The sequence below is a fragment of the Arvicanthis niloticus genome, chromosome 10, assembly GCF_011762505.2.
Source record: "Arvicanthis niloticus isolate mArvNil1 chromosome 10, mArvNil1.pat.X, whole genome shotgun sequence".
NCBI lineage: Eukaryota > Metazoa > Chordata > Mammalia > Rodentia > Muridae > Arvicanthis > Arvicanthis niloticus.
Window position 1 is genome coordinate 66,112,319 of NC_047667.1, and position 21,405 is coordinate 66,133,723.

Genomic DNA, 21,405 nt, shown 5'->3' on the forward strand with positions numbered 1-21,405 from the left:
ACAATCAAATCCCAGTTTTGACTGACAGGGTCTTAGTACAGCATAAACTGCCCAAGATGCCGCCATTTTGACCTGTGAAAACATGTCAGAAAGGATTTAGTGATGGGAACAACTCATTTAGGTATTTTATAAAGAAATATTTAATGGAGGAACCAGGAGCTTACAACATTGTTGAAGAAGTGGAAGGGCCAGCTCTAGATGGCTCCTGCAGGAATGGCTCCAAAACAAGGAGAAACAGCCACAGGGTACCCTGCTTCTCAGCAGGTGCCACAATGAGCTGGGCATTCACTAGCTCAGTTATCACCCTTGCTCCCGCTCAAGACTAGCTAAGGATGCAGACAGTAGGAAGACACCTTTCCTTGGACTTGCTGGCTGAAGCAGTAGAAGATGGCACCCACCTCACTTTTCCCTTGCCAACCATGCACAAATGTCTTTGGCTGTAGAAGCCAATTAGCATCTAGAACTCTAGGGAATCTCAGACATGTGCCTTTTCCTAAGAGTAGGAAACAAACTAGAAAGAGGTAGGAAGATCTACCCACTGCCAAACAATCTAATGTGACTTGACTTTGTGAGAGTCATATTGTGCTCAAGTCTACTTTGCCATCTTCAAAATGAGGATCAATGCTTTGAATATGCAGTGTCCTTCATAGGCATTGGCTTTGGGCAAGGAACTGGATCATGAGGATTCTGAGCTAATGAATGGATCAACTCCTTGATGAATTTTTATGATGGCTTTACTGGAAGGTGGTAAAAAGAAAGCAGGGTCTAACTGAAGGAAGTAGGTCATTGGAGGGGTGGGCACTAGAATAATGTTTCCCGAACTTGTTCTTCTTCATGCTGGTAGCCATGAGGTGAGCACTCTGCAGCATGCTCTTGCCTTATACCCAGGCCCAAACGATGGAGTCAGCTGACTGTGTTGAAATCTCTGCAACCATTATTCAAAGTAAGTTCTTCAGTTGTTTTCTCAGGCACTGTCACTGCAACAGAACTTGAACAGATCCAATAAAGAGTGGTGCTGAGGACTTTCAGGAGGACTATACATATAAAACAAAGCCCTGGTTTTAATATGGGAAGTCTGACACTCTTCTAACCCTCATTTGTTTTGCTACCTACATCAAAAGTAAATCTAGCAGCACTTGGGAGGCAGAGGCAGGCAGATTTCTGAGTTCGAGGCCAGCCTGGTCTACAGAGTGAGTTTCAGGACAGCTGGGGCTACAAAGGAAAACCCTGTCTCAAAAACGCAAAAAGTAAATCTAGAACTCAATGCCTTTCTCCAAACACAATGACCTTGGGAAAGTGTTTGGAGAATGTTGTAAGGAGGTGGGCTCCCTCAGACTCTAGAAAGTTGAAAGCAATGGGAGGCTAGAGAACAGTCTAAGTCCACTGCAAAAAAAGATGATAGTGTAAGCACTTAAGCTTCACCCTGTTTCTGGCTCACTTTCCACCCAGGCTGACGACCTGAGTGTGATCCCCAGGACACACGTGGTGAAAGTAGGGAATCAGATCCTGAAACCATCCTCTGACCACCACACATCCACTGCAGCACACACATCCACCTCACCTACCCACTCACACAAATACAACTAAATACACAAATGTAAAACAGTTTATCCCTTTTCTGTTCTTACCTAACTTTTTTCACTGTTAGTAGAATCAGAATATCAGAGAAAAATACAACCTACAGGTCACTGGTCTAAATCCTTTTATGGTCATCAGAAACTTGATGCTCAAAATATTTTAGAATTTACATGGCTGACTGAGGTGGAGCTCATGTCTCTGAACTTCCGGCACTTTTCCTATGTGCACTGGTCAATAAGGTACACTCAAGCTACAGCCACATTTCAGTGCGGTGTTAATCTCACCAATAGCAAAGACCATCAGAGTCCTCAAAAAGTCATTTTTGTGTGTCCTCACTCAGTAAGTTTCTGAAAAACTATCCATGAAACTAAATATTATATGTGAATTCTGTTATTATCTATGAAATGAACTGCAAATTTTAAAAATATTTTAAAAGTAATTTGTAATTTTGGGTTTTGGATTAAAACTTCCTTGATGAAAAGTTAATACCCTCACAATAATAACAATAAGCAATCACTAAGAAGCTCCCAGGATGAATGACTAAGTATGGAAGTAATCTTTTTCCCGTGAACATACCTCATAAACATGTCTTACAGAATCAAAGAGAAGCTCTCTCAAGTAAACTATGATAATAAGAATTTCCCATTCAGCATATATTAAAAGTTAAGCAAAGAGAACATTAGTACTATGGCACATACAGAAAATACATGAATTCTACTGAGATTACATTTTTACATTCAGTATAATAGTATTATAAAGAAGCCTCGAAACTTTAGTATGCCGAGTTCTCAGATTCTGGAAGGATGTGGAGGGTAAAGCAAGGCTAAACAATAATGAGACACGGTTACAATGTATGTCAGGCACATTGGTACCTAGGGGACAGTTTCTAAGAGCAGAAGACAGACAGCTTTCTGTAGGCTTAAACAGCATGTTTTAGAAGCTACTTACCTGGCACTTTCTCTTCCTTGTAAGTAGCCCCTAGGCACCTACTGTACTGCCTGGCAAAAAAATCACACAATCCACAACTAAAGACTAACACATGCAATGTAGGAACCACTTAGTTTGACTAACAGATAAAACTGTAGTGTTGTCTATGGCTGTGTTCTCAATCTTCCTAATGCTGTGACCCTTTAATACAGCTCCTCATGTCGTGGTGGCCCCTACTCATAAAATCATTTTGCTAATACTTTATAACTGTAATTTTGCTAATGTTATAAACTGTAATGTAAATGTCTGATATGCAAGATATCCAATATGTGACCCCTGTGAAAGGATCATCAATTGACAAGGGGGTTGCAACTCACAGGCTGAGAACCACTGCTCTCTGGCAAATACAATTAATATGGAACTGGGAACAGATGATGTCCTCAAAGTAATACAAAACATACTTTTTGATGCCAGCCTTTCTCTTTCAGTTAAGCTCAGCTATTATTGTATAGAAACCTATTCTCCATGGAAAACTACTACTCACCCAGACACGATAGTGAAAAAAAATTAAAACTGGAATAATAAGAGCAAAATATTTCACTTTATAAAAACATACTCCTTAAAACATTGAGTGTTCCTTTTTTTCCCTCTTATAAAGCATTCTCATTTAAAATAGCATTAACACAGTGGAGTACAACTCAACTGTAAAGAAAAATGAAATTATTAAATATGCAGATAAATGAGTAGAACTGGGAAAGAACTATACTAAGTGAGGTCGCCCAAGCTGAGAAGGTAAACACTGGGTGCTCTCCCTCAAATATGGGTTCAACTTCACATCTATTGTTTTGTGTGTTTAACCCAAGAGTGCAAGTGGAAGCAGGAAACTAGAAAGGAGCCTGTGGGGTGCTTTAAGAGAGGGGGACAGTAGATTATAAGTAATACAAAAGTAGAGAGGCAGAATACTGCAGGTGGAAAGGTTTCAGCAGGGAAGGGTGTGGAAGTCTAGGGGAAACCAGGAGAGAGAGGGGGTGGAACCTCCCAAAATATATGCAAACCCGCATGGAAACCTACTATCACAGTAAAAATAATAATAATAATAATAATAATAATAATAATAATAATAATAATAATAATGATAATAATGATAATAATATCTAAAGGGATTGATGCATGTGAGGTAAAAGAAGAAGGGGCACTGGGGCTAAAAGACTAAGTGGGAATGGCAACAGCAGGAGGAGTAGGAGGAGGAGGAGGAGGACAATGGAGGATGGAGGATGGAGTAGTCTGTGCATTCAATGGTCTTCCCAGCACTGGATCATATATGTTGCAATTTGAACCTTGCAGGCATGATATGCCCACTGATACAATAGTGACATGAAGGTCTGAATAAGAATGGTTCCCATAGGGCCATATATTTCACTGCTTTGCCACTGTGGAATGGCACTGCTTGAGGATTAGTGGGTGTGGCCTTGCTGGAGGAAGTATGTAACTAGGGATGGGATTTGAGGCTTCAAAAGCCCATGACAGGCCCACTCTCTTTCTGTATCTGCTCCCTGAGGAACAGGATATAGAACTTTCAGCTACTTTTCCAGCACTATGTCTGCCCGTGTGCCGCCATGCTCCCCATGATGATGATAACAGAGTAGCTCTCTGAAACTGTAGCAAGCCTCAATCAAATGCTTTCTCTTGTAAGAGTTGTGTTGGTAATGGTGTTTCTTCACAGTAACAATGACCAAGACATGGGGTAAATAATCACTTTCTGGTTGGATTTGAGGCCTACTCCACAAGAAGGAATTTCATGTCTGGAATTTTATACTGTAATCCTGGACAAAATCTCAGGTCTGGGGTGGGGGTGGAGGGACAAAGACCCTTGGTGCTCTCAACCGTAGCTACAGAAGCTTCTTTTATCAGCGGGCAGTAGTTAAGGGGAAGCACAAATGGACAGGGTGCTGAGAATGAAAGTCTTGAGTGCTCAGATCCAAACAGGATCTGTATCAGTGTCCTTTCTTCAAGGCTTAGGGCGCATCACTGAAGAGAAGGCAGAAGCACCATAAGATCTAAAGGATGGGAAGAGTGCTGTGAAGCATTCCTCCTGCACAGTGTGACTCTGCATTCACACACTCACAGTAGCTGTCATACCCGTACAAGATCAAACCAGACACAATTCTGGCATAGATGGGGTAGATCATCAAGCTCCAAGCCTCACCCCTTACTGAGGAGCTATTGGTAGTCGATAGTTTCTGGGACAGAGAGAGGAAGAATCACTCTTTATTTGAGGATGTGGTCACTGGTAGGAGTCCCATGCTCCAGTGGATAGCCCCACATCTCTGCACATACAGGCAGCACTAATTGGACTTAGTGGGATATAAAAAAGATGCAGTTGGGGTGGGGATATGCTGAGGGAGACAAGGAGAGAATTTAGGGAAATATGATCATATTTTATAGTATACATGTATGAAATCCTCAACAATAGAAATGTTTTAAAAAGTATTTCCCCAAAATTTCTTATTCTGAAAAATTTAAATTGATAGAACTTGTTAATTCTATCACTAAAGCTGAACCCCAAAAGACTTAGTATACCCACCGCTGTGTTTTCCTTATAAAGATCCTGCTTAAAGTCACATGGCTGCTCCATGAATGGAAGCCTGCAGGTTTAGACACTGCCTGGTATAACTAAGTGGGCTACAGCCCAGGGCTTAGGCTCATGCAGTCAAAGCTTAGAAACAACTGTGAAATATCAGGTCTCTAACTTGAAATTCAAATGTATTCTAAAATCTGCATATTTACATTATAAAATGTTTCTTATCCAATATGACACAGAAAGAAATGTAAGTCATAATTTACACTTACCCAAGTCACAGATTTTCTCATACTGAAATAACTTAGTGACATAACGCATCTCCCTGGTTTAAATAAACAACACAGCCATTACTCTCCTGAAATCTGCAATACCTCGTGGAAATTTTGTTAAAAATATAGAGATAATGTGTAATTATAATATGGAAGAAATTAAAAGGCTTGAGGTCATAATTTTTTCACTGAGAAACACTTTAGTCTTTTCTCAAAAAGGATGCAAAGTGTAACAAGGACGTTTTCTCTTTTTACTTTTAAAATAATTCTGTGGAAGGTCTAGAAAAATCATTTGGTTTTGTGCAGCAGTACACACTTTATAAAAGTGGTTAGAAAGCTCCTCCTGCGTCCTCTAGCTTAACCTGTAAGGAAAAGAGTAACTTCTGTAGTGAATCTGGACAATGTACAACCAACCATATAATGCACAAGACCTGCATGAGAGCTTAGAAGGAGAAAAGAAAACACAGAGTTGTCTTGAAGGGCACCTTCCACAGAACAGAAGGCCTTAGGTAAGCGCGTCTGGCTACTATGCAAATGATACGCTGTGGAAGCAGTGGGGCTGGTTATAGGCTTCTCCCGTGCCTTGAACAGAACCTGTATCCAGGACACTCACGAGATACTCACAGAAGGACTGTACGAAGGTTCCAGTATCACTGGTAACGACATTTTCCCTTGAAGGTTCAACTTTGTTAAATAAAAAATCTTTTCCCCCACAATCTTTTCTTTCTTCATGCGATGGACACCATATAGTCTAAACCTAACTGCATAGTTTCCAATCATCTCGGATTCAACGTGGTTAAATTTGAATGTTTCTGTGAAGACGGGGCATGGTCCTCTCTGGATGCTGGTTTTGGCTCTCTGTTTTTTTATAGGTAGAAGAACAAGGTGTACCTGCCACGAGTTGCCACCTGTCCTGTTATATGTTGGAATGTCTGTGACAGCTGTCACTGTTACCAGAAGCTTCTGTCTTTCAGAGTCATAGTCGAAAGTCACATCCAATGTGCCATATTTAGCTTCTGGCTCTGGATCAAAAGGTTTAGGAAGCCGTGAGGAGGATCCTTGAGCTGACATGTCCTGAGAAAAGTAAATTTAAATGCTTTTAGTTTTAACCTTATTACTTTATTTAGTATGCACAAAATGCCAATTTCTTTTAGAGCATGACATAAAAATAATTTTCATTTACTATCATGAGGAAAGCATAAATCAGTCAATTACAGGCAAAAGTTACCTTACAGGGTGGAGTAAGTGGTAAGATACTTCACAATGAAGACATCTTTTGAATGTAATATTCACTATCACTTTTTTTGAGAAAATTGGATATGTGTCTGTATAAATTAGAGTTTAATGTGCATATTAATGTCATAGTCTTTGCTCCTGAAGGAGGAGTCTACAGAGAAAAGCAAAGTTCAGTGCTATAGAAAAATATGGCTCAACTTCAGGGATGTCTAAGATGCCTTCAGCTAAAGTAGAATATACACAGCAAGATGTTAAAATCAGTGGCAATGGGAAACCTGACTAGAAGTGCAAAGGGCTAAAGACAGTGCTCATCCACACAGTCACTCTTCACATCACAGGTCACGTTTATCTCAGGTTCCAATTAGAATACAAAACAATTGTATTTTTCTCACATTAATTACCAATGACATGTCGAAATACACATTTCAAAAACTGAAGAAAGGCTAAAACTAAACATGTAATTATGACATGGTCAGATACTAAGACTATTTCACCAGTAACTGTCTCAAATTCCTGATAGTCTAACCACCTGAGATATCTGGGGACTCTTAGTTACTGATGATCTTAAACCAGGTTTCTGACCTGTAAGGTACACACTATGACCCTTCAAGTACTTAATAAAATATAAATGATTTTCATTTTAAAATTTGGACTCTCATAAAGCCTATGATTAACATTTTTTAAAAAATGTATATGTGCAAAAAGAAAAAGGGGGCATGGGATAGGGATTTTCTAAGGGGGGGAAAATGGGGAAAGGGGATGGCATCTGAAGTGTAAATAAAATATCTAATAAAAAAAGAAAAAAAAAACCAAAACCAAAACAAACAAACAAAAAATTTGGACTCTCGACAGAATGTCCCAAAGCTTCCTAACCTTAGATTTAGTGCCACTCAGAGAGCATACCACCATCCAGAGCCTCTCTTGAATATGCTTATTGTACAGTTCAGCAGATGGAGGCACACAGAGCTCCTAAGCTCCTATGGGAAACACTTAGCTCAACCTTGAGTGGAAGTGCTTGCCTCCCATTGTCTTTCCACAAGTGGGCACACAGGTAGTGTGTGGGGTCAGTTTCATCCAAAAGGACAAGGACAGTGCTCTAGGGAATGCTGGATTTACATAAGGAGCTGGGCCCTGAATGAGGTCATTATGCAAAGCATTGTTTAACTAGAATGTGAATGAAAGAGAAACAAGCTTCTGTGTTTTTCAGTCAACTCAGCACTATATGCTAAGCCCTATGTGCTAAGTACTTTGCTAGCTAGCTTGAGGCAAAAGGCCCGTCTGCTCTTTCTTTTCTTTTTCCTCCTCTTCTTCCTTTTCTTTTTCTCAAAAAGCTCTTCTTTAAGCCACAAACAGCAAAAAGACTGGAGTCTCTGACACTGTAAGTTTTATACAGTCCTTGGTATTATATATGGAAAACAACAAACTTTTATAAAAGACATTCTTTAAATTGTCTTGTATGTATATGCTATATGTGTTTGGTATATGTTGTATGTGTTTGCCATAGGCTATGTGTTTGCTATATGCTGTGGATGTTTGTTTTATGTTGTATGTGTTTGGTGTATGCACATGTATTTGGGGATACGTTCACTCATATACAGAGGTAGAAGAGTATGTTAGATGTCCTGTCTCTACTTTGTCTCTGAGGGAGGTCTCTACTGAGCCAGGAGCTTGTTATGTTTTATCAGCTGGTCAGCTAGTAAGCCTCAGCAAGCTCACTTTCTCTGCCCTCAACAGCAGGGTTGCAGGCACACAGCTGTAAGTGGGTGCTAGAGATACAAACTCATTTCATAATTGTTACTTATAGATTATCAATGTATTTGTTATTTCAATTTGGTATTTTAAAAGTAGCCTCATGACAACAAAGATTTTTAGAAAACAAAACTGTTTATAAGCTCCTAAACAGCTATTTCTGGATTTTGTTTCTGACACATTCTAACAGTTCTTATAAATACAGGTGGAACCTTTATATACTAAAGTTACTATTCCCATTCTTCATAGAGGCACTAAGAAAATAATCTTTTACTTTCAAAGTATTGGAGTTGCACTAGTTGCAGGAAGCCTTCAATGGAGCTAGCTAATCAACTTGTTATAAGAATTCTTTGATGAATGATAGTTAATATTACAGAGATATGAAATAAACTTGGAAAACATAAACATTTTATAGTAGCCTAGGCTATCAAAATTTCACATATAAACATTGACCCAATGTATACTTGATGTATACATGATGATGTATATATGAATGTATTTGATGGTGCTATAAAAGATAGGAGTGGAAAACACTGAAAAGTGTTAACATAGCAAGGCCATAGCTTCTGAAATACACACACACACACACACACACACACACACACACACACACACACACACACACAGCTATGTTCACCTACAGATAAGGGAGCAGTACTAAGGTAACAAACTATGAGATATGCCAAAGATTCATGGACCTGAAGGAATCTCAGGCCTCAGCCTAAACAGCCTGGAATGTGTGTAAGTCTTTGGAATGAGCTTCTCTGGGCTCTGAGAGAAGCGCATTCCAAAGACTTACACACATTCCAGGAAGGGCCCAAGATAAGGGAGTTAAAAGGTTATCAGCAAGCTGGGCCCTTAGCTCAATAAACCTGGGTAAACAGGAGCTATGATAAGATAGACTCAGCTAACACTCATTGTCATAGGATAATGTGTAAATATGAGTTGCCAAGAAACTGAGTGTGGGAGCGGCCATTTGAGGTAAGCCTTTGTGGTTAACATTGTCTAAGAGGTGACTGTAAGATTGCTCTCATAAACCCTGTGAAAACTGTATAAAAACTGCTCTTAGCTTTAGCTCGGGGTTCCTCTAGCCTGCATGCAGGGGAACCCCAGTGCACTGGAATCAATAAACCTCTTGTTCTTTGTATTGAACCCCCTGCCCGTGAGTGTTTCTGTGGGAGCGTGTCTTCCCAGTTTGGATTGTAGGGTCCAACAGACTACAAAGAATATGTGATAGAGAAGGTGAGCATTGGCCCCACAAAGAGACGGAAAGCCTATGCTATGTTGACTGTGGGCCAAGGCTTCATCATCCATTGGTTCTACTTATGAAATAGAGGGGCTGGGGGGTGGGAATCCTGCTTTCCAGATAGGAAGTTTCTAAAACTAGCAAATTTCAGTGGTGGGCGGCTATATTTGCCCCTTTATGTCCCATAAATAGCTGTTTGTTGCCATCTGTGGATGCCCTTTTCAAATCTCAATGTTGGTTCTTGCTAGCAGGTGATAACAGAAGTGCTGATGAACCGGACAGAGGCAGACCTAAAGGCCTGTACACACCACACTCTGAAGTAGATGAAAACACACACACAGAGTGCACACACTTAGGCAGCTGGTTGTCATTTGCACATTTTTCTCTGCTGATTGAGGCCTCTGGGACAGCTTGTCTGGTAGTGTGTCTGGGTGGCACTACAAAGAAATCTTCAAACAACAGCTCAGGTTAACAAAACTGCACAGAGTAAAGTAGCTATTACTAGCTCCTTTTCTGTACTCACAGGGACCTAGTTGAAACACAGCTGCCTGTTTCTCTCCTGAAGAAGAGATGAGCGAATAAGATGACCAGTCAGACACTATTGTGGTCACAGTTATAATGCAGAGTCACTGTATTTAATAATAGCACTCAAGGAAACTGATGGTACCGTGGCCCAAAAAGCTTAACAACTTCACTTTCTCTACATCAGATACTATATGTCAATTCTAAAGATATTAGAAACTTTAAAGTGTTTTTGAAATTTTTGGAGAAATCCCCAAACTGAAGAAGTTCTGTCTAGAGTTTGATCATTGTGTATTAGAAAACTACCTTCATTATTTTTTGCAGATGCAAAATTACCAGCACAGACCACATCATTGTGATAATGTTGGCTGGGGTGAAAGCTGTTTAAGCTTGCAAAATGTAAAACTTGTCAAAGACAGCAAATCCTACAGAGAATTTCTACATTTGAAGCTTTGGTTTACCTTAGTCTTCATACTAAGAATAAGACAAATTCTTTTTGGATTACAAAGAGTCTTTTGAAATTACAATTATTTTGTTGCCACTTTTACATTCTTCATTCCAGAAAAGAAACAAAAACAGCCAGCAAAACTAAAATTAGGAAATATGAAATTTCACCAGTAAAGCTAACCAGTATTTATTCCCTTTGTAATCTACAGTAAGATTAATTTGAAAGGCATGTTCAAAATAAAAATCATGAAATCCCAACTTGAACAAACAGGAAAATAAGTCCAAAATGTTCTACATAAAATATTTAAGAAACAACAGTGAACCTTGGCCACCCATCTCTAGGGAAGGATGTAGAATACAGGCTGCAAAAGCATCTTAAGTCTGTTAGATAAGGGATGAGAAGCTATAAGGGATGAGATACCATAAGACTGGCACCATGGAGGGAAAGCACAGGCTTTCAACCTCAGAGATCTTGCTGGGAACCGTGGCGCTTTTGCTTACTTCAGGGCTAAGGACTGCTGTGCTGTCGCTAGGGACGTCATCTTCATATCCTTTATTGTGATAGCTCTCAGCTTCGTGCCCTGTGCTTCCTTCACTGGGGCACTTGTTGAAAGAACACCGTGGGCTGTTGCTGCAGTGGGAAATCTCACACTTGGCATCCCCGATTTCTGAAGGTGTGCATGAAAGGTGAGGAGAACCACTATCATCTTGGTAGGGTGGCGGCTGCAGCTCATCCAATGGAGGTGTCCTCCTCATTCTCTGAATGCAGTTTCCTGACAAGGACAAGAGTGTGGTCATTGTTTCCAATCAGTTTCAGTCCCGTAACTGTAAACAACTTTAAAATGTGAAGTAAATACTCAATAGCAAAAACAGTTAAAATTCCTAAATGAGTTTTCTCTTTCCTTAGTCCAGGAACAGAAATAAAACCACCTAGGTTTTCACTCTCCTCTCACCTAATGAGATCGGTAAAAATAAAAGCCATATATTGTTATGAACATTAGAAAGAAACCTGATCAGAACTGTCTGTTGACTGAGTCTCTCTCCCCAAGCATTCCCAATACTATGTGGAATTCATGAGTTCCCTTGTAATTGATAGCCTCTTAAGGGGCCATAAAAGCATGGTGGGTAAAACAAATGAACTCCATGACTTTCTCAGTTATGGGGAAAAATTCAGCTTAGCATTTTTCCACATGTACTTGGTTTTAAAACTGTAAATAAGCTGTGTTCAGTATCTGCCTAAGTCTTTATGAATGCTCCACTCATCCTGGTCCACAGCATGAATCACCACTTCCAGGAGTGATATGAAGCCACATTTTCTCCCTCAATTGGTTTGTCTTTTAATTTTTTTGCTTTAATAATCTGCCTCCATCTTCATTTAAGACTAGACATATCTATGAAAATAGATAAGGGATTGACATATATTATACATTTTATGATCTAATAAACATAGTTTTTAAAACATAACCATTTTTCCATTTTCTTTCTAAGAAATTAATCCCTCTTAATTCTTATCTACCTTCAAAATAATGGTTATTGAACACTCCAAAATATATTAAGTCTAGATGCTATGGTATATGCACATATTGCCACTAACACACACAAATGAGATAAGAGAACTAGGGAACTGTATATGGCTATAGCTATACTAATCTCAGTTTACAATTTAAGTAGATAAAGTTATGTAGATAGATCCAGAATTCAGTGTTGAATATTAAAGCTAAGCAATGCTCCTACAAAAGGTAGTTTAAATAAAACTGCTATAGAGATCAGTTCAAATACTCAATATAGTTCTTCCTTAATATTGACATAAAAATTAAAGCCCCCATGTAAAAAATACCAAGGTCCTCATTCAAATAAAAAATATTAATGCCTTCACCATAAATTTACATAGTTGATCAAAAGTCCCAATTTTAAATAAAGAATATTACTTACTGAGGCTAGTATACTCATTTAAAATGTCATCAAAACAATGCAGTTAAAGCCAAACTAGAGAGGACCCACTAGTTACCCCAATCAGGTGGCAGCCAAGACAGCATGAGCCCAGTGGCTTTGCCCTGCTGCATGGCACAACCCACACAGGGAGCCTTGTGCTCCCAGCAGTGCTCCAGCTACATTTGCTAATGGGCTCAAGCAGAAGGTTTCAGCCTGGGTGCCTGAATTGCTTTGGTTTTCCTGATAAGAGAAGGGACACTCAATCAGCATCTCCTCCTTTATCCTGCATGAGGCTCAGAAGCCACATTGTGACTGGAAAGTGACCAGCTTGAGAGAGAGCTCTGAGGAGAAACAAAATAAAAAACAAACAAACAAAAAACAACGATTAAAAAAAAAGAAAAGACATTCAGGAGATTCTGAGTATCAAAAACATTACCACAACCTTTGAAGACCAAGGAAGATAAATTGACAAATTAAAAACACAAAAGTAAACACCATAGCTTCCTTTTCTATATATAGCTACAAATACAACCTCAATTGACACAGTTTAACTCATTAATCAATACTTTCTTATCTTCTAAATATCACACTTAATCTGCCAATGAGTTAAATTAGATAATACCTATATACCCACTGACATAGTCAAGAATTTTGCAGGTTTAAGCACATTTACTAGAATGTGTGGGAACTTCAAGAAAATAAAACAAAAACGGTAAATTAAACTGAAAGTAGAGAGTATAAAATAAAAGCAGAAAAATAAATTTTAAAAAATGTAGAGATTAGAAAACATTAGCAAATGAAAACATAGTTCATTAAAAACAGAAATAAAGTTGATACATTGCCAGAGCAGAGTAGTTAGAAAAGGAGAACTGTAATGTAAGTTATTAATGTTAGGAATGAAAGAGGCCAGGATTTTTCAAGTCTTACGGAAATTCACATGAGCAAGGGGAATGTGAACACCTTGCCCGGGACAGTGATGCAGACAAGGCAGCTGAGCTAAGGAAGAGCCCTGACCATGGTGCTGAATTGCAGAAGGAGATTAGCATCTGTAGGGTAGGTGGTGAGCACTCACTGAAGTTCCTGTTGAGTGCCATCTGTAAGTGGGAGGTAAACCAAACAGATACAGGAAGCTAGAGGAAAAAGCCTGTGTGTGGCCCGATGATCAAAGAACAGATACTCCCAGGTTAATGTAGCCGGGGTCTTTTACTGTTAAATAAAGGAGTGAGAATATGGAAAGGGAAGAAAGCTAGAGCCAACTCTGATGACTTAAAATTAACTAAAGAGATAAATATAGTTACTGTGTTGGTTAGCTTATGTCAACTTGACACAAGCTAGAGCCATCTTGGAAGAGGAAGCATTAATTGAGAAAAATATCCCAATTAGACTGGTCTGTGGGCAAGCCTGTTGAGCATTCTCTCAGTTAAGTACTGATGTGGAAGGGGAGCAGCTCACAGTGGTACCACTCCTGCACTGGTGGTCCTGGTGCTATAAAGAAGCAGGGTGAGCAAGCCAGGAAGTAGTAGTCCACATCTTCCACATCACTTCCCGTGTCCAGTTCCTGCCCTGCTTGAGTTCCTGAGCTGACTTCTCGGGATTATGGATTACATCATGCAGTTGTAAGATGAAATACCCCCCCCCCCCACCAGCTGCTTTTAGTCATGGTATTTTATCACAGCAACAGAAACACTAATCAAGGCATGTACTCAATTAACACAGTACAGAGGTACCTGTGTGTTCATGCTTATCACACAGCCATGCAATAAACATTCTAAGGCTCATTCCCAATGAGATTTGAGAATGTCATTACCCTAGCAGCAATGAGCCCAGTGCCCAGAGGTTGAATCTTATATATATATATTCAATATTACAAACAACTGGAAGCACCCAAAGCAATGGCCAATTCTAGAGCTGTGTACAAGTACACAGCTTACAGATGGGGAAAGTACAAGATGAGTGTAGGAAGGCTGTGGATGTTGAACACATTCAAAGAGTGAGTGGCAAGGACACACAAAAGAACAACAGACAGCTGCCTTCAGCCAGAGCCCAGGAACAATGGGGTTTCTAAGCAAACAGCTACAGTAAGGAAGTATTGTCTCATCAAAGGAAAGAGGAGACTGTGAGTCCACACAGATACAAGTGAGTGGTCAGAGGACCTTTGAGGAAGAAGATGAGTATATGGCCTCAAAGTTTACAGTAAAGAGGATAGTAGCACCTGCATTAATGACTATTAGGTAAGGTTGTGTATCACCTGAGGAAACATTAGAAACACACCTCAGAAAGCAGAATGCTGTCACAAAATAACTAACCAGTGACTTAAAATAGGCCCAGAAACACCAAGAAAATCACATGATCTAATACTAACAACAACCCCCCCCAACAAAATAATAACAAAACATCTCATTTTTAAAAGCTCCAATAGAAACTGTAGGCTCAGACAGCTTCCCCAGTGAACTAACCTTTGAAGGAAGACAAAACCCTACCAATCTTGCACACAATATATTCCAGATAACATTAAAGATAGATGATTGCCTAAATTATTTTATTACATCAGCATAATGTGACACCAAGACTTAAAAAAAAAAAAACCTCTCAAAGAAAGTGTTAGCTAAACCATCTTGTAAAGGTAGATATAAAAACTTTCAGAATATATGCACTGCAATTCCAGAGTCCCACAGGCAGCACTGTATCAAACCAACTTGGTTAACTTCATAGGAATGCTGTGTTCTAAGTGAATTTAACATTCAAAAATTTACCATTCAAATTTATTACACAAAAATATTAACAGTAAAAAATACTATATTAACTGTAATTTTTAAAAAGTACTTGGTAAAATTCATTACCCATTCATTATAAAATCTGAGAAATTAAGAAATTCCCTCTCTCACCTACAGGTAAGTCCTACAACAAATGTCATATTTGATGGTGAAGGGTTGAAGGCTTTACCTCTGAGCTCAGGAACAACACAAGAGTATCTGTTATCAGTACTTCTATTCAACAACACATCAGGGGTCCTTTCTAGCCAGTGCAATAAGGCAGATCAAGATGGTAGAAAACGAAAGGAAAGAAATAGAATTGCCAGTAATTTCAGGTAACTATCATAACATTAAAGAGAGAGAGAGAGAGAGAGAGAGAGAGAGAGAGAGAGAGAGAGAGCAGGAAAGAAGGACTTGTTACACTGAATTAAGTCCAACATGGTCTCAGCGTAGAGATTAGTAAATCAATCACATAATTAATAACACCAGAAAGCATCAAGTGTCTAAAAACAAATGTAAGAAATTATGTTGGTGTTATTTTTTCAATCACAGAGTTCATGTGTTCTTTCAACAACTATGGACTCCAAACTTCACATTTCTCAGCAGTGGCTATGCTTATTCAGGATCAGTTAGTTACAAACAAGCATAGCTTCCTTTCTTCAGCAAGGCATCTCAAAAAAGGAACACAGACTTGAGAATTACATGTTTAGTAAATGCTTTCACTAGTTTTGCCACTGCAAAAACTGATAGATTTGAAAAGCATTGCAAAAAATTAAAATAAAAATGGAAAGAAGAACCATGGCAGATTATCATAACCTTAATTAGAAGACGATTTCAACTGCAGTTGCCACTCCAGATGGAAGCTCCTTCTTGAGAACATTAAAACAGCCCTGGCATTTGAGATGCTGCTCTGGCTAGCAAGTGCTTCTCTTCCACAACAACACAGGGATAACAAGAATTAATAGGCTGTTCCACTTGGCAACACCAGAAACACCTCTACTGTCCTGCTTCAGAAAGGATGTTCTTGCTCCATGCCACCCTGCATTCCACGGAGATTCTGAATGATGACACCTCACACTCAACTCTGCATATGACAGCAAAGAAGCAGAAATGAGGAGCAAAGAGCCAAGGGGTGGTGTGTCTTAAACACCTGTGTTTGGCAGAACTCAGTAACAAAGCTTATGAACCAATGTGCTTGCCAGGAGAGTTCACAAAGTCAGAGAGATGCAATGAAGTATTCCTTCCAAAGTTAAAGAGGATTTGCTGAACTTTGTCTGTGTTTTCAGAGGATACACAAGTTTCATGTTACCCTCCATTTTGAAAGTGGACTATTACATATTTGAACATACAACCCTGGGATAGTCATAAAGGAAACTAAGAAGCTGCTAGCTTTGAATAGCGTTCAGAGCAGGACACATATGCCTTGATGTCTGAGAGGAGAGTGGAGTAAGTCTATATTTGACCTTTGTAACCTAGACAACCAGTAGGTTTTAGCACAGCAAGTATCACTGGAGAACCCTGATAGTAGAACTGCAGTCAAAGACTATGGGCTTAAAATGATCTTTTTACCTTTTGCACCTTTGAATGAATTTTACAAGAATATCGTTTGGGTTATTTTTGTACTATGTCTTAAAACTCTAATTCCTTGTTTAGCTTATTTTCTTGATGGTCTAAAATAATCCCTGACTCAGACTATCCTCCACACATATAAAAGCTAATAACCAGACATGGTGGCATACCCCTTTCATCCCAGCACTCAGGAGGCAGAGGCAGGTGGATTTCCATGAGTCTGAGGCCAGTCTGATCTATATGGTGAGTTTCAGGCCAGCTAGGGCTATAAAGTGTGACTTTATCATGGAGAAGAAAAAAGGAGGAAAAGAGGAAGAAGAAGCAAGGGAGGAGGAGAAGAAAAAAGAGAAAAAGAGGGGGAAGAAGAAGAGGAGAGGGAAGAAGAGGAGGAGCAGCAGGAGGAGGAAGAGGCAGCAGTGGCAGCAGCTAGTTCTCCTTATTCAACACATGTTCTCTTTGAGTGGGAAAAAAATTTAACTTGCTGCCTCATCTCTGAAACAGTACAAGCCATCACCATTGCCTTCAGCAAGTACAGTGGAAAATGCTTCTTTTGCTGGGGAAGAGCATAGGGTAAAGAATTAGTATCAGAGACCGAGAAGGTAGCAACACGACCGAATGTGTAGTACAAAGCTAACAGCATGTGCTCACTCAGGTGTGAGGTGGGGGTGTCAGCTGATCTTGTCACTGAGAGCAGGTGCAATGGGTGCTGGGATGACACTTTTTTGCACCCACAGCCCCAGCAGAAATAACCATGATTTTCCAACTGAGGTTAAGAAACCAACCATGGTAATGATATATGTGCCAACGCTAATGGAAATAGAATGTTCTGATATTACAGTCCTTTTCAGAGGTGGCCTGGAAAGATAAGAGAAATGAAATCTTAATGATAGAATCTGCAACCATCATTTGATTTTCAACTCAATCATCCCATGATTTTCATTTCTTGAGTATCTGTCATGGGTCTGGCTGAGTATAAGGACTACGAGGAGTTTGGGGTTAAGGTTAGTCTAGAGAATGCTGTCTCCTGGAATGGCTTTAGGGCCTGAAAATATTTACGTGCCCAACAACTCACACCACAAGTGTGCAGCAAATAGGAAGACTTCTAAATTTAACCCATATAGAGCAAGATGAATAAAAAGTTTCTAAATTGTGTAACACCTGTATTACCTCTATTTCTCTGCTTTGGTTTTTAATGGATAACTGTTTTATTGATGAAGTTTCTACTGACCCAGAAGTAGCATCTAAAGATTTCAACAACTGAGTTCAATATGACCTTTCTCTTACTCTAATACATAAACTGGCCATGTAATCCTCAGTCAAAAAGCATCTCCCAGGGCTCATTATCAAGTACTCCTCAGGATCTAAGTCAAACTTCCATATGCTTCAGCATCAGGATTACAGAATTTATTACAATAAAAGCATTCTGAAGAAGGTATCCAGTGACTAAGTGCAGGTTAATACATTTAGCTAGTTCACCATGTCCACAAGGTTAAGGCCACATATTCACTTCATTCTATGCCATATTAAGAAACATGTCCTCAATTGTATATATACGCCTAGAAGATGCCTCATCCTACTGAAGTTCTACAGGGAAAATACACTGTTTTGATTCCACAGTATTACAGCTCTGCAGAGCTAGTTTTCAGTCGTCCAATATCTATTTATCACATTCAGGACAATATCCCAAGTATTTTAAGTGTGCTCTGAATAAGCCTTAGCAATCCAGCTCCACTCCAGCTGTTCACCTCATCTCTCCAGGATTTCAGACCACTCAGCACAATCACAGCCAGAACACCAGTGGGCTCCTCCCTCACCCAAATACCTTAACTTTCTCTCCCTCTCCCACAGGTAATTTTATATACTGTCCTTCAAGAATCATCTTGCTTGTTGATCTCTGAAAATCCAACAAACCATTTCCCCCAGTGCACACACACCGAGTATTCTAAGAGCTTCATCCACAGCCCCACTTCCTTGTTATCACCTGTACTCACTGCAAGGACTGCTCATGTTAACCACGGATGCCTGTGCCAGGAGATGCTCCTGTGTCTACCTGCATGGCCTGCTAGACAGCTGAGAACACAACCGCTGCGGTGCTCTGCTCAACACAAGACAAGATGGTTGTGGTAACTTACTTCTTACAGGACTGGATGGGCAATAAGGTCTCTGGGTCCAAGATCATGAACTTGCACTGGTTTTGTTTGTGTTAAGATTATGATACAGAATCAGTGGGAGCGAGGAGGAAGAACTAGGGAGAAAACTGGAAAGGAGAATTAGAAAAAAAAGAAAAAGAAAGTTTAAGAACTCTTCTACTTATAACATACTGGAACAATATACTGATGTGGTAGAAATAAAAAGAAAATCATCATTTAAAACATTTCCTTACAAAAATAAATGTGAAAAATATAGCAAGATTAGTCAAACAGGGGCTTTGGGTGTAGCTCAGGAATTAGGCGGATGCCCAGCTCGCACCAGAACCTGGGCTTGAGATAGAACCAAAGGAAATAAGGTACTTGAAAGGATCCATTGGATAATAAAAATCTGAAAAAGTGACTGAGGAGTTCCCTCAGGAAACACTGGAGCTATACTGTTCAGAGATGACCCAAGTAAGCAAATGCTTCTGCTATAATGCTAAAGTCACTCCTTCATTCATTTTTCCTGTGCTACAGGGGACTTAAACCCTGGGCCTCATACACACCATGCAAGGATTTAGCAATCAGCTCAGCCCTTGGTTCTGATTTAATTCTAAATATACAGAGCAGATATTTCAAATGTATTGCCATGAAATTCATGGAATCATTGTAAACATACAACATTTCTGAAGTCAAAATAGAAAGATCTTTGTTATTCCTCAGAAACTTTCACAAAATTAAGCTAAAAGAAAAAAAATCTTTGAGTTAAAAACTCTCTGGTTGTGCTGAAGAGATAGCTCAGCCAGTAAAGAAAGTGATTTCTGTGCAAGCATACATAAGACATGAGTTTGACTCTTAAAATACACATTGAAAATGTCAGGCATAGTGATGCATGTCTGTAACCCCAAAGTTAAACAGACAGAAACTGGAGGAGACCCCAAGCTCTCTGTTGATCAACCAAATTGATAAGGCCCAGTAAGAAACCTTGTCTCAAAAAGCAATGTGGATTGTACCCAAGGCTTCCACATGTACTCACACGTGCACCTGCCCTCACACAAACCAACACATACATACACATCTAAGGTAAAACTAAAAACTACATATTGACAACTTCAAATAACACAAACACAATTCAGTATCAACAGTTGTATCATTTCTTTATTTTATTCAACTACAGTGAAACTGACAATTTTTTCCTTGAATTTAAGGGAGAATTGTTGGAAAATTATAATTGTGATTTCACTCAATTTTATCAATTATATCAATATATATATTTATTTATATATATTTATTACTTAGCTTCATGTTCAAAACTCAAATTTATCCTGCACAACATATAATAAATGATTAACAACACCAAATAATTTCTACTTTTGTCCAAGAAGAAGAAAGTGGTACTGGATTCACCTTCCAGATAGCTCTATACAACCATAAAACTGGATTAAATGGGGGCTTTAAAGATGGCTCAGTGGTTGGAGGACATTTGATCACTCTGTGAACCACAAGATTGTGTTATTTACTGAAAAAAAAAAAAAACCTTTCTAGTTGTGGAGTGGCTCAGATTTAGCACATTCCTTTAATCCCGCTGGCTAGAATATAGACACACCCTTAGTACACACCTTTAAGCCCAAACAATGAAGGTGAAGTTAGTTTGTAGAAAGAACCAACCACGTTTGAAAGTGATGTCTAATTGAGTGGCAGACAAACTGATGAATCAGAGAAAGATTTGACAGAATAGGATATGCCCAACTCTCACAAGAACAGAAAGAAAGGAGGGCTACTTAAGAGAGTAGCACAGAGGAAAAAAAAAAAAGAGGAATGGGTACAGTTTTATCAGGAGAGTTTTACAGAGAGAGGTTGCAAAGAGAGACTAAGCTAGATACACGTGAAGGCAAAATGAGCCAGATAACAAGAAGGATCCAGAAGATTAGAATATATCACCAAAGTTAGTATGAGGCTAAGCAGAGCAATTCAGTCAGAGGCTGAGAGAGAAGCCAGAATGAATCAGTCATCTGAGAGAGGAGTTTGAGTCAAAATAGCTGACTTGAACCAGCCAGCTAGAGTGCAGAAAGAGCTATAAATGGTGAGCTTATTCAGCAGCACATCTCAGAGGCTGAAAATATTTTAGGCCTAGACTATATTGTATGGAGGCTAGAAGCTTCCAGGACTAGGCCTGGGTTAGCAGATGGAAGCAGTAAGTCTCCAAAATGACAATCACTACAGGCGAATAAAAGATACTTTATCATTCAGTGGATAAAAGCACTGGTTGCAGAGGACCCAGGTTTGAGTTTCAGCATCCAAATGGCTGCACAGAACTATCTGTAACTCCATTTCCAGATGATCTGATATTGTCTCCTGGCCTCTGCAGGCACCAGGTATGCTGAGTGGTGCACAGACATACATGCCTGCAAAAACATCCATACATGTAAAATAAAAATTAAAATACAAACCCAAACAAAATATATAA

General features: G+C 39.3%; 1 protein-coding gene across 4 annotated transcripts in view; it reads right to left on the reverse strand.

Moving 5' to 3' along the window:
* Syt14 (synaptotagmin 14) overlaps positions 1-21,405 on the reverse strand; it is a 137,574-nt gene that overhangs the window by 33,142 nt on the left and 83,027 nt on the right. For all 4 annotated transcript variants that reach the window (XM_076941640.1, XM_076941641.1, XM_076941639.1 and 1 more), the window contains 2 exons: positions 11,057-11,328; positions 5,980-6,429 (listed from right to left, as the gene is read on the reverse strand). In XM_076941640.1, the coding sequence (XP_076797755.1) occupies positions 5,980-6,429; positions 11,057-11,328 (722 nt within the window). The remainder of the gene's footprint in view (positions 1-5,979; positions 6,430-11,056; positions 11,329-21,405) is intronic.